Raw genomic sequence first — 13,100 nt, forward strand, 5'->3', positions numbered from 1 at the left:
ACTCCCACAAATGAGTCTGATAAAATTTATTCAAGTGAATCTTCATCATGCGAAGGGTGCAGTACTCAGCAGAAAATCTACCAAAGAAAAATTGGACGTGGGTCTGATCCAGGAGCCCTGGGTGAATAATGGTAGGGTACTGGGTTGCTTTTCACATCATTGCAGATTATTGTATGAAGAGAGTCAGTCCAAACCAAGGACAGCAATTAAAGTAAATAGGAGACTGAAATTTGTTCCAATTACTGAAATCGTGGCGATCAAGATGGAAGTACCTACGACCCGAGGAAAAACGGAGGTATGCATTGCTTCAGCTTATTTTCCAGGAGACGTTGATGAAGTGCCTCCTTCTTCGGTTGTGCAGTTTGTCAACTACTGTAAAAAAAATAAATACCCAATTTAGAATAGGGTGTGATGCAAATTCCCATCACACAATATGGGGTAGTACTGATATTAACAAAAGAGGTGAGGATCTTCTGAATAACATATTGACATATGCAATAGAGGAAATTCTCCAGCATGTATCAATGTTATTCGACAAGAGGTTCTCGATCTCATGATTTGCATCATTTTAACAGTCACTGCCCTAGCAGATATATAAGTGATATAAAATAGGAAAAATTCCGTCTAGCGAATGTCGGTTTTATCAATTTGAAAACGAAACTGCTGAACATATACTCTGCAGCTGTGGAGCACTGTTCAATCAAAGAATGTCAATATTTGGAAAAGGGATATTAGAACCCTTTGAAGTTTGGCAAAGCAATCCCAAAATTGTATTAGACTTTATAAGACGAGTTGTGCCTGATTGGGACAGCGTGCAGTGTCAACAAATGGCTATCACACCTTAATTGTGAGAGGATATGTGACTAGCACCAAATTAAAATGGGTCAAACAACAATATTCCTAAGTAATGGACGCAGTTGTAAAAAAGGCTCTGCAGATAAAATAAATGGAATACTGAGGAAGATTGGAACAATAGAAGAAGAGAAAATTAAATTAGAAGAGAATATTGAGGATTTCTTAGGAGAGTGTTGAGTTCAAATAAAATTTTGGACATAATATCAAATGAATCTAATTTCAACAAAGATGTAAAGGAATCTTAAGAAGGATTCCGGCAAACACACTTTTGCATATAGAAACTTTTTTAATAATTTTCTTAAGAAGCTTCTTGTTGATGATTCTTTTAGAATTATTAGAAGCTTCTTTTTGAATTAGAAGTAGAAGTTTTTTTTATGAAGCTTATTTTAAAATCTTGTCCGTCGCTTCGAGCAAAATTTAAAGAAAATAATGTCCAAAACATGTCTAATTTATGGATCATTCCCATATTTTTAGTGCGTTAACTTAATTTTCTATGAATTTATTTTGGTAGTTTCATTTGTATCAAGTGCTGATTTGAATATCAAAGAGCTCCACACACTATTGATTGTGGGTTCGAGATTTGATCTATAACGTCACGGATTCCATTACAATCGACATAAATATAAACTGAACAAAAGAAATCCACTTTCCAAGCAGCAGTAATCTTTTTAAAACACTTCTAAGAAGCATAAAACTTGACCACAAAGGTGACATACCTACCACAAAGGTGTCGTAAAGTATGCAACCAAGCCCTCATAAGGAAGCGCAGTATCGCCATAGCAATCACAAATAAGTGCATACATTATTACAGAACGCACACCCGACAAAAAGGTGCATGATCTCAGTAGACTGAGCACTGTGTTCAAAAAACGAGCGAGGGACTGGGGAATGATCGCTCACGGATGACTTCCATATTCATAAATTACTTGTGGGAAGTCATTTATTCCCGCGTGATGCATTCTATTATGACGTGTTCGACTGCGTGCAACTCTGTCTATGCTACGTAAAAGTGCATGTGTTTTGTTCGTTGTAATTCGACCGGCATACAATGTTTTCCTGAATGCCGATTTCTCAGCAACTTGATACCAAATTACCATCAATAATATCCATCCCTGCCGGCGAATTACCGCCACGTTCTACTGAGTAGATCACGACCAAATGACCGGATAATTGATTACCATTTGATCGTGGACCGTGGCTTACTAAAGGAAGATGATTGGCCCTGTGTTGATGATCACGTGGGCTCCCAACGTTTTCCGGTGAATAGGGCATCTTCCTCGTGATTCAGAAAACTACAGGCGATTGACGGTTCCATTGTATGGAAAACAACAAATGCTATTGAGAGGAACACACGTTGAATAATTTTCAATTTTCTGTAATTCGTTTGGTGGCAATTTTCCGCTTACCAGCAATGAGCAGAACAATGGGTCTGGTCTTCACTTCAATTACTTCCAAATGTGTGGGGAAGACCTTCGTGAAAAGTATTCACCACTTACAGAGTTATTACATAACTAAAAAGCCCCTGGCATCGGCACATGACCGTCAATTTTTCGCATTTCATATGAATCAAGAACTAATCAAGGTGAAACCGATTCTGCTCCAAAATCAACTCCACCACTTTCCTACCTGGCGGCTTATTAATATATTACTGTTCCTCCGTCAATTCGCCCACTGCGCTGATGAGCGCTGATGTGATGGGAAAGTAAATTGGGAAGTCACGGTTAGGCAGGGGGCCACACACGGAAAGCGGATTCGGAAGAAATGGTGAAGCTTTGTTTATTGTCAATTAACATCGATTGGAGGAAACGGAGGTAGTTGAGATTTTCTATAGACTCTTCGACAGCGTTTATGTCACTTATGAACACTTAAATTGACCCAACTCACTCACTCACTCAGATAATTGCCACAAAATCTCAATTACTTTTTCAAAGGCACGTATCAGCTTTTGTAAACAATGCATTTGATCGACGATTTGGCGTAACTGGTAGGTCAGCCACGCATGCTAGCACTACCATCAGATAGGGAAAATTAGCCCCTACTTGATAGTGGTGTAAGTATACGTGGGTGAGCTACCAGCTACGCCACCCCGACGATCTGAAGCATTGTTTACAAAAGCTGATACGTCCCTTCGAAAAAGTAATCGAGAAATTATCCAACAGATGCCCTGACATTACTGATTCAAAACCATTCAGAAATGAGTAACTCTCTGATTCAATTCTTTGTCCACGCTAATTAACGACTCATAATCATGTAGCTCATAGTTAAAGATAGTGATGATGTTGATCAGCGAAACACGTCAAACAGCTTGCCAAAAAAAAAAAAAAAAAATAACGCCTCACAGCTTCCTCCCTGAATAACCCATTAGCATCTCACTTTCTCGGGTAAAGTCCCGTCATTTTAGCACTTCCCACTACATTCAATGGGCAGCGCAGCGAAAACATTTCGAGTGTTTCCAAGAAGTCCAAAAATGTAAAATCATCATTCAAATTCTTTACACTTGAGCTCGAATCGAATAGGCCCGGCTTGTTTCGATGACGAGAATTCTACGAATGGCACTTCGAGTGCTAACTAATCACCTGACAGTGCAGCGATTTACATCACCCAAGTTTGACAATTTCGCCAATCCGTCACATGGTGCCCTGGGTTGCGTGCGTAGCGAAAGAGAAAACACTGACCTTATTAAAGGTGTACGGCTCACGGCAGTCGCCATGGCAGCTAGGGCGATCACTTTCCTTCGCTCTCGATTTTGTTGTGCTCTTCGGTGCTGCGGCCAATAAATAATTCCATTTAAATTGTTGTTTACCTATTGCCGAATTCGGTGGACTGAGGCCTACAATTTAAGCACGCCACAATTCGTTCAATCTGAACTGCTCAGCATGATTGCATTAGGCACTTTAATGCTGGCGGCAATCATAATTTGCTACCCACCAACCGAGCAAGGAGAGAGGACACACACCGACTCTTGTGTGAATTGTGAAAAACGAAAAACATAAAAAAAACACAACTAGGTAACAATCAGACAGAACCGTCGAAATTGTAGCGCGTTTATGAAGCGTTTTCTCGCCCGCTTGTCCCATCATGGTCATTGAATCGAGTAGATTGAATGTGAGAGTAGAGGCGAACGGAAGGTGGTGAGTGCAAGTGATGCACCTTTTCGGAGCATGTGAAGATGCACTTTCGACGAGAGAGGTGGAATAATTGCGTCATCCGATGTCCGTCCGTCCAACTGACCGGTAGAAATGCGGGATGACGGAGATCATGCGCGCGCGTGCGGTCGCCGGGAAGAGTTTTGAATTGCGCTTCAATTCCACCAGCTTCTGGGTGAATATCTTTAGGGTAGATGGTACCAGTCATGGCTATATTGACTATTAAAACGAGATGTGCCCAATCATGTGATTTAGATTATACTGTTAATTAACATAAAATTTAAGTTTACAAGTGATTAGAAATTAGAAGTTGCACTTACAGGCTAAGCCAATTAAAATACCCTAGTTTAGTTGCATCCGTGCTGACATTTTAGCATAAATGAGCATTTGCAAACTTGCTTTCACATTGTTGCTTACTAAACTAAGCAGCTCGTCACTTTTTACCATGCCTGTATCCACTCGAAACTTAGTTACATGGTTTCTGTTTGGGAAGCGGCTAGTTCTCCATACTTGACCTTTCCGACGAGCAGAACCTTCGGACATCCGAGTAGAACTCTATTATTTTCGCTTCTGAATACCAATAGTTTCCACCCTCCTGGGAATAACAAGACCCCCTTTGAAGAAGATTTCTTTGCTGGGAGAAAACTACAGAAAAGTCCAGAACTTTGTGAAGTTCAAAGATATTTAAGGATAAGTTCCGAGAACTTCAGGAACTTAGATGGAGATCAGAAAACTTTACTACCATTCAAATACCTTCAAGAAAGTTGCAGCAAGTTTTCAACAACTTCAAGAAACTCCAAAACATATCAGATAAGTGCAAAGATCTTCAGGAAAGGCCAGAGAGCTTGAACTTTAGGATTTCCATAAAAACTCGGAAAATCGAAGGACCGTTAGGAATCTTCAGAAAACTTCAGGAAAATTTTGATAACTTACAGCTTTGTTATTTTCAGGGCAAATCATCGGAGCTTTGGGGTGGTTCACAAAAACTGTAGGGAGAAGTTCAAAGGAATGAATGGTTATACCATAGAAGGTCCAGAAGAAACGTGCTCAACTTTTTGGCTCAGCTCTGGTACTCTCTTCGGTCCCAAGCTAATCGATGTACCCCTCGAAACATAGGAAAATCCACGAACCCCTCATTACATCTGTCAAACTTTCATAGCGAATCAAAACAAACATAGTGTAGTACTAGAATTTCGACTAGAATGGGGTACATTAATCGTTTGCTTGGGACCAATAGGCAAGTCAAGTAGTGAGCCAATTTAAAATCTTTAGTTTTCACCGGTTGGTAGCATCAAGTCTACGGTAGCATAGTGGTAGAGCGAAACATATCTCTGCACCACATGGCACCACTTGCCTTCTGGTATCGTTACTTCAGAAAAGTTCAAACTTTCGGGGAAATTTAAAGATCTGTAAAGGTCAGTTTCCATAAATTCAAGACACCACAATAAACTTGAGGATGCTTTTGAGAAACTTTTAGATGTTCCGAGAATTACAGGAACGTCCGGAGAATTCTTGGAAAGTAAATTCAGGAGAATTTCCATAACTGCAGGGTATCTTCGAGAACATCAGGAAAGACAAGAGAGCAATTCAATTTATTTTAAAAAAATGCAGGCACTCTACAGAAGTTCTGAGAAACTCAGCGAATGACATTTTCAGCGAAGACCAGGGAACGTCAGATAAGATAAATGGTTTTGAGACAAATATATGTGGGAAGATCATAAATTTGTTGAGCGGTCCACAGAAGAAGAAGAAGAAGAAACAGAAGAAGAAGAAAAATCATAAGAAGAAGAAGAAGAAGAAGAAGAAGAAGAAGAAGGAGAAGAAGAAGAAGAAAAAAAGACGGCCAAGGAGAAGAGCTGAAAACTTTAAATAATTTTGATGATTATATGTAGATTATTATAGGTATGTTGAATTTAAATTTGAACTGTGAAATTTTTAAATTCAAAATTTTAAATTTTAACTGATCAATTTTATTTATTAAATTTTAAATGTTTTATTTGAAAAGTTCAATTTTAATTGTACAATTTTGAGTTTTAAATTTTGAATTTTAAATTATACATGTTCAATTTTAAATGTCCAATTTTATATGTTCAATTTTAAATGTTGAATTTTAAACGGTCAATCTTGAATGTTCAATTTTAAATGTTCAATTTTGAACGTTCAATTTTGAATGTTCAATTTTAAAAGTTCAAATTTTTAAGGGTCAATTTTGAATGTTAAATTTTAAATGTACAATTTTAAATTTTCAATTTTATACTATCAATTTTAAATGTTCGAAATTTAAAGGTTCAATTTTAATGGTCAATTTTGAATGTTCAATTTAAAATGTTCAATTTTGAATGTTCAATTTTAAATATTTAATTTTAAATGTGCATTTTGAAACGTTCAATTTAAAATGTCCAATTTTAAATGTTCCCTATTTTGAATGTTCAATTTTGAATGTTCAATTTTAAATGTTCAATTTTGAAAGTTCAATTTTAAATGTGCAATTTTAAATTTTAAATATAATATGATCAATTGAAAAAATTCAATATTTAAAGGTTCAATATTTAAAGGTTCAATTTAAATGGCCAATTTTGAATGTTAAATTCTTAATGTCCAATTTTAAATGTTCGGTTTTAAATGTTAATTTTTAAATGGTCAATTTCGAACGTTCAATTTTAAACGTCCAATTTGAAGTGTACAATTTAAAATGATCAATATGGAATGTTCCATTTATAATATTAAATTTTTAAAGTTCAATTTTAAATGATCAATTTGGAATGTTCAATTTAAATGTCCAATTTTGAATTTTCAATTTAAATTGTTCAATATATAAAGGTTCAATTTTGAATGTTCAATTTAAAATGTTCAATTTAAATTGTCCAATTTTAAATGTTCAATTTTATATATGTTTTCAGTTTTTAATGTTCAATTTTAAGTATTCAATTTTAAAAGTTCAGTTTTAAATGTTCAATTTTAAATGTTCAATTTTAAATGATCAAATTAAAATGTTCAATTTAAAATGTTCAATTTTAAATCGTCAGTTTTAAAAGTACAATTTTTAATGGTCAATTTCGAATGTTCAATTCTTAATTTTCAACTTTATATGGTCAATTTAAAATGTTAAATTTTGAATGTTTAATCTCAAAATTTCAATTTTATATCGTCAATTTTGTATGTTCAATTTTAAATGTCAAATTTAAAATGTTCAATTTAAAATGTTCAATTTAAAATGTGCAATTCTGGTTGTTCAATTTTAACTTTTTAATTTTAAATAAACAATTCTAAATGTTCTATTTTAAATGTTCAATTTAAATTGTTCCATCTGAAAAGCTCACTTTTAATTGTTTATTTTTAAATGTTTAATTTAATATGTTCAATTTAAAATTTTCAATTTTAAATCTTCAATTTAATATGTTCGATTTTATATTTTCAAAGCGTTCAATTACAATTTTATATGGTCAATTTTGTACGTTCAATTTTAAATGTCCAATTTTAAATGTCCAATTTTAAATGTTTGATTTCAAAAGTTCAATTTCATATGGTCAATTTAGTTTGTTCAATTTTATATGTCTAATTTTAAATGTTCAATTTAAAATGTTATATATAAAATGTTCAATTTTGGTTGTTCAATTTTAAAATTTTCCATTTTATAAGTTTAATTTAAAGCGTTAATTTTGAATATTCAATTATAAATGTTCATTTCAAGAAGTTCAATTGAAATGGTCAATTTAAAAAAAAAAATTCTCAATGTTCTATTTTAAATGTTCAATTTAAATTTTTTTCCATCTGAATAATTCAGTTTAAAATGTTTATTTAAAAATGTTTAATTTCAAATGTTCAATTTAATATTTTCAATTTTAAATGTCCAATTTTAAATCTTCAATTGTTTTTCATTTCAAAAAGTTCAATTTAAAATGTTAAATTTTAAAAGTTCATTTATAAATGTTCAATGTTAAATGGCCAATTTTGAATGTCCAGTTTTCAATATTCAATTTTAAATGTTCTATTTTATATGTTCAATTTTAATTGTTCCATCTTAATTGTTCAATTTAAAATGTAAAAAAAAAAATAAAATGTTAAATTTTAAATGTTCAATGTTCAATGTTCAATTAAAAAATCAATTTAAAATGTTTAATATTAAAAGCCCATTTTTAAATGATCAATTTAAAGAGCTCAGTTTTAAATGTTAAATTTTAATAGTTGAATTTTAAATGGTCAATTTTGAATGTTCAGTTTTAAATATTCAATTTTATATGTTCAATTTTATTGGTTTAAATTTAAAAGTTCAATTTAAATGTCCTATTTTAAATTTCCTATTTCAATGTCCTATTTAAATGTCATTTTTAAATGTCCTATTTAATGGTCGTATTTTCAATGTTAATTTTTAAATATTCAATTTTAAATGCTCAAATTTAAATGTTAAATTTTATACGTAATATTTTAAATTTTCAATTTTAATTGCTGAATTTTACATGTTAAATTTTAAAAATGCAATCAATAATGTTCAATTTTAAATGTTAAAATTTATATGTTAAATTTTAAATGTTCAATTTAAGATGTTTAATTCCAATTATTCAATTATAAATTTCAAATAATAAAATGTTAATGTTCTTTATTTTATTTATATATGATAAATGCTATACATTAAATCAAGAGCAAATTTTCATTACGTCGAATGTAACAAAGGTAAACAAAGTCGAGCTATCAGTGTCAATCGATTCTCCTGCTATTACACTGTATACTGTCCAAATATAGGATCACATCCCATTTTTAAATTTATTTACCAGTCGAATTGCTTTTTGACGTAATCACCTTCCGATCAAAATAGTTTTCCGATTTCTATGGAGATGCCGTTTGTCTTAAGTAACAGCACTGAGAAACCCGTGAAAAGTGTACTTTCATCGTTTCGCTTTCTCATTATTAAAGTGAATAAATCGAACTGTTTGTTGCTAAGATGATTTCGGTGGTCCTAAAATGATGAATGGGCTGCACGTAAGGAGACGTAATTGATAATTCTCCTTAAAGTGACTTAAGTAACAATAGGGGCCACCAAACGACGTATAATAACTTTTGACTCAAAAACCAGTATTTCTTAGCATGAAAACTAGCGATTTGCCTTTGTATGATTCAAACCCGGCTAAATATGTTAAACATTGCTATCACTATGAGATTATATGTGTTTAATTGGAAATAGGAATAACTTTTCGGTCATCAAAACAAAACTTTATTTTTCTCGGATCGGTGTGAATGTTACTTACGACATAATGAAAATTTGCTCTTGAAATGTAATATGTTCAATGTCAATCATAAAATTAAAGTTTTGAAATGTTTCCCTAATACGAAAATTGCTACACCCGAACGATAACCCAAATCATAGAACTATTCCACAAATGGTATGGATGATACTCTGAAAACGTCGTTAAGCAAAATAGTCATTCAAATTTTATTAGGGCTACTACAGTTCATGCACTGAAGCAAAAGCAAGTAGAAATTCCATAAGAACCACTTTTGAATTTTAGTCCCAAGAGATCGGTATGAATTTCATTGATTTGCCGTATGAAAATAATATTGACATACAAATAATAAAACTGAGAATACTGGAACCAAACCATGCACGTTGAGATTCCGGGGCACGTGATTGGGTAACTCTTCCTTCAACACTTGGGAAAATTTAATTGGTTAAAGGCGTATAAGAGCTACCTCATGTTAGACGAAAATAATGAAATTCATATGTGTCATTCATAAGTCAAGCCTTATGAAAGTAATAAGATTATTTGCCTCAGTGTGTTTTGGATTATGATAAATTTTTCATTCCTGATATAAAATTTCAAATGTTTCATATACCTCATTACGTTGTTTTTCCTTTTCTACTACTATTGTATCACTTTAACGTTCACCATAGTAGTAGAATTAAACGGAAAACAACGTAATAAGGTATACAATTATTGTAATAATTGTAAAAATAAGTTTAAATATTTCACATTAAATGTTGAATACAATGGCAATTGTTTAAATGTTAATCAATAAAAGTATAAAATATAATAGGAAATTACATACGTACATTTAACACTTTACATCAAAATATTAATTTATTTAGAATTTATCATTTTAAATCTTAATCTTAAATTGAAATTTAGATTTTTTTTTCAGTGTTGTCCAGTGCGGTAAAAATCGGTGGGCGAAGCAATCGCAGCCCCATTCAATTTTTTTATTCGCAATAATTAATTACAGGATCTTTCAATAAGCGTCGGTTCAAACATCTTGAAGAATTGGTCATTTTGATTCAGGTCTTCTTCAAGATAAAGTGCTGACGTCAGTTTTATTATCAGCAACAGTTCGATACAGGGGTTTAGTTTTAGTTTATGAACGTAAAGCTACATATTTGCGCTGAATAAAAGACCATATAACTTTATATCCATTGAAGAAGGCCACGTCCAGAATCTTAAACATTGGATGTAAAGCATCGTAGCGTTTTACCAAGTTTAACCAGTACCCTTGTTTTAAATATATCTACTATGTGAAGTCAACATGGTCCATTATTTAGAATTCGAAACATTCAAAAGGCAGAGCAGTACTTTTGTGAATGAAAAACCCGGTTTTCTCAAAAATATTACGTGTTACAAAAAATCTGAGTACATTTTTGAATTCAGCGAGTCAAAACCTATTAAATTCATCGAAAATTCTCGAAGGGCGTAAAACACTGTCGACCAGTGTGATTCAATCAGTATCGAGTTAATCTCACACGTTTAAGTAATTGAAAGAAGTTTTTGATTACTGATTCCTATGAAGATCTGGCCTCTTCCTCAGGAACATCAAGCTATGAATGCTAATGTAGTTTAATATGTTGCATGATATATAAAGATGTGCATCTTCGTACCAAAACCTGTTATTTCACCATAAGGTAACGCATCGAGGACACCCGGAGTATACATATATACGGATGTGGCAAGAGCATGATTGTACAGTCATCTCTCCCTTTCTCGATGTATTCATATCTTGATATTTACCTAAACTGGATGGAGATGCAGGCTACCTCGTCTACTTCTCTCATATAAAAATTGCTTTGAGTGTCCCTCTAATATCGGGATAGAGAGAGTTGACTTTATCATATAAATTTCAGAATTAAATGATAATGCTATGCATACGGTTGAGCTGTGGAAGCTTATATTTAAATTTAAAAACTTGATCTTGTGCATTTTCACAAAACGATGAGCAAAGCAAGAGTTGAGTTGCAGTTGCAGACTTTTTGCAATTTTGATTTGAATTCGACTCAGCTACTGATTTACTCTCAATGGCCGTGTATCTTCATCCTTACGACGAATAAAACCCAATGGCGTTTGGACAGAGTTAATGAAATTTTAATGATGAATCAGTGATATTGTTGTTATAAAATCAAAATAATTATTTACTGTTCATCAATTCCAATGTTACACATGGAAAAGTTATTGAATTAGAAGTCCTTTGATCAGAAACAAATGCAATCAATAATTTGTTCTTATGCACGGGAGATACCTAATGGGATTAAAATCAAATCAAAAGCCCTAATTATGTGAATTAATTGTGTGCTCGTTGTTTCTCCATTATTCGGTTCAGAACTCTCTCCTCTTTTCTATCAGGACTGTTCATGATCAAATATTGAAAAAAACCTTTCGAATCTTTCGTTCAGAAGTCACAAGAAAAATGTATATGCAAAGTGACCCTTTCTTCGCCTGAGAGAATGTCGAAAGCCTTCTATGGATTCAAATAAATTTCAAGGCGGCTCATTGCAAGCAATCATTTTTGCCGTGCGTATTTATAATGCATATGCACTTCAACTCAAGTTTGTCTAACGAATAAACCTGAACCGGTTTTTGTGCCCATCAATGAAGCTCGACCGATGACCAAATAAATAATGTAATGAAATATTCAAACAATCTGACGTTGATGCAGAACTGCATCAAGCTGAATCTTTTTCACATCACCTATTATTTGTGTATGTACAACGAAAAGCCGATTTTCTTTTATGATTGCGCCAACCATCAGGTCAACGGTGAGCAGGGGTACCGTAGACTCTCGACCATACAACGTTCAATTCAACAACAACTACGACGACGACATTGACCGACCAACGTAATCTTCTCGTATTTACAGCTGTACGATAAATGACGAAAAGCAACCCGACTGGGCTCATCATTGCTAAGGTGACTGCTAAGCTGATCTGAATCATCCAATTCAACAGATGTTATTGTTTTGCTTGGAGTGAAGCGAGAAAAAAACACACAATCAAATAAACACCACCCAACCCCACTGCCCACCCCCGAGCGAATGTTCTCCCAATTCCCATTATTTTCCACTTAGCACCTACTTGGATACGCGTAAGCAGCGGCCAGCACAGCTCCAATCACCAGGAAGCACGTCGCAAAAGTTTTCATCTTTTGACACTTTGCTGGAATGTTCCACCAAATGAATCGATTGACAAAACTTCACTCTGTCACTCGTGTTGTTTTGTATCTGCTCCTACACACTCTGAACTAAAGGTACCGAATCTCGTCAACTTCCTCCCGTTTGATTCTGTTCGATTATTGCTGTTATTCGTTCACTTTGACTTCTTTTCACTTGGACTTCCTCTGGAGGAAAATTATTGCAACACCGAAAGTTTTCCCAACTCCTGCGATTGATTTTCAAATTTTTGGCAGCTGGTGAAATGTTTTTCCTCGTTCTGCTTCCGCACGTCCGAGTTTGTCTTCAACGCAGTAACTAATAAAAAAAATGCTCCACTCTCGCGAATCTCGTTCTCTCTACTAAACCGGCTGCGATCGATGCTCTCCTCTATATATATCGACGCACCGGTCGCTGGTCGGTGCTCGGTGGGTTGTGTTGTGGTGAGTCAGTCGTAAAACAGAAAACTGTGCTCTCAGCTGTGTTCGTCTCTCTACAGTCTGGTGCTCGATTGTGCGGTGTTCGTTTCCATGAATGTTAAAATACCGTGCATTCGATGGATCGCGTAAACGGGTAGAGTACTGTAATAATATACTGAACTGCGGACAAACAGTCGCATCAACGACGACAGTGAGATGAGCAGAAGCATGTGTGTTGCTCACTGTCTATCTATACCTACATGAGGTTGAGTTGTGG

General features: G+C 33.9%; 1 protein-coding gene across 1 annotated transcript in view; it reads right to left on the reverse strand.

Annotated features, from left to right (window-relative positions):
* vir-1 (virus-induced RNA 1) overlaps positions 1-12,790 on the reverse strand; it is a 51,298-nt gene extending 38,508 nt beyond the window's left edge. Inside the window, exon 1 of the mRNA XM_065222388.1 lies at positions 12,331-12,790. Coding sequence (XP_065078460.1) covers positions 12,331-12,397 — 67 coding nt within the window. The 5' untranslated portion in view covers positions 12,398-12,790. The remainder of the gene's footprint in view (positions 1-12,330) is intronic.
* Between the last annotated feature and the right edge of the window lie 310 nt (positions 12,791-13,100).

The sequence above is a fragment of the Ochlerotatus camptorhynchus genome, unplaced genomic scaffold, assembly GCF_037179485.1.
Source record: "Ochlerotatus camptorhynchus isolate MF236.1 unplaced genomic scaffold, CSIRO-AGI_Acam_v1.1 ptg000167l, whole genome shotgun sequence".
NCBI lineage: Eukaryota > Metazoa > Arthropoda > Insecta > Diptera > Culicidae > Ochlerotatus > Ochlerotatus camptorhynchus.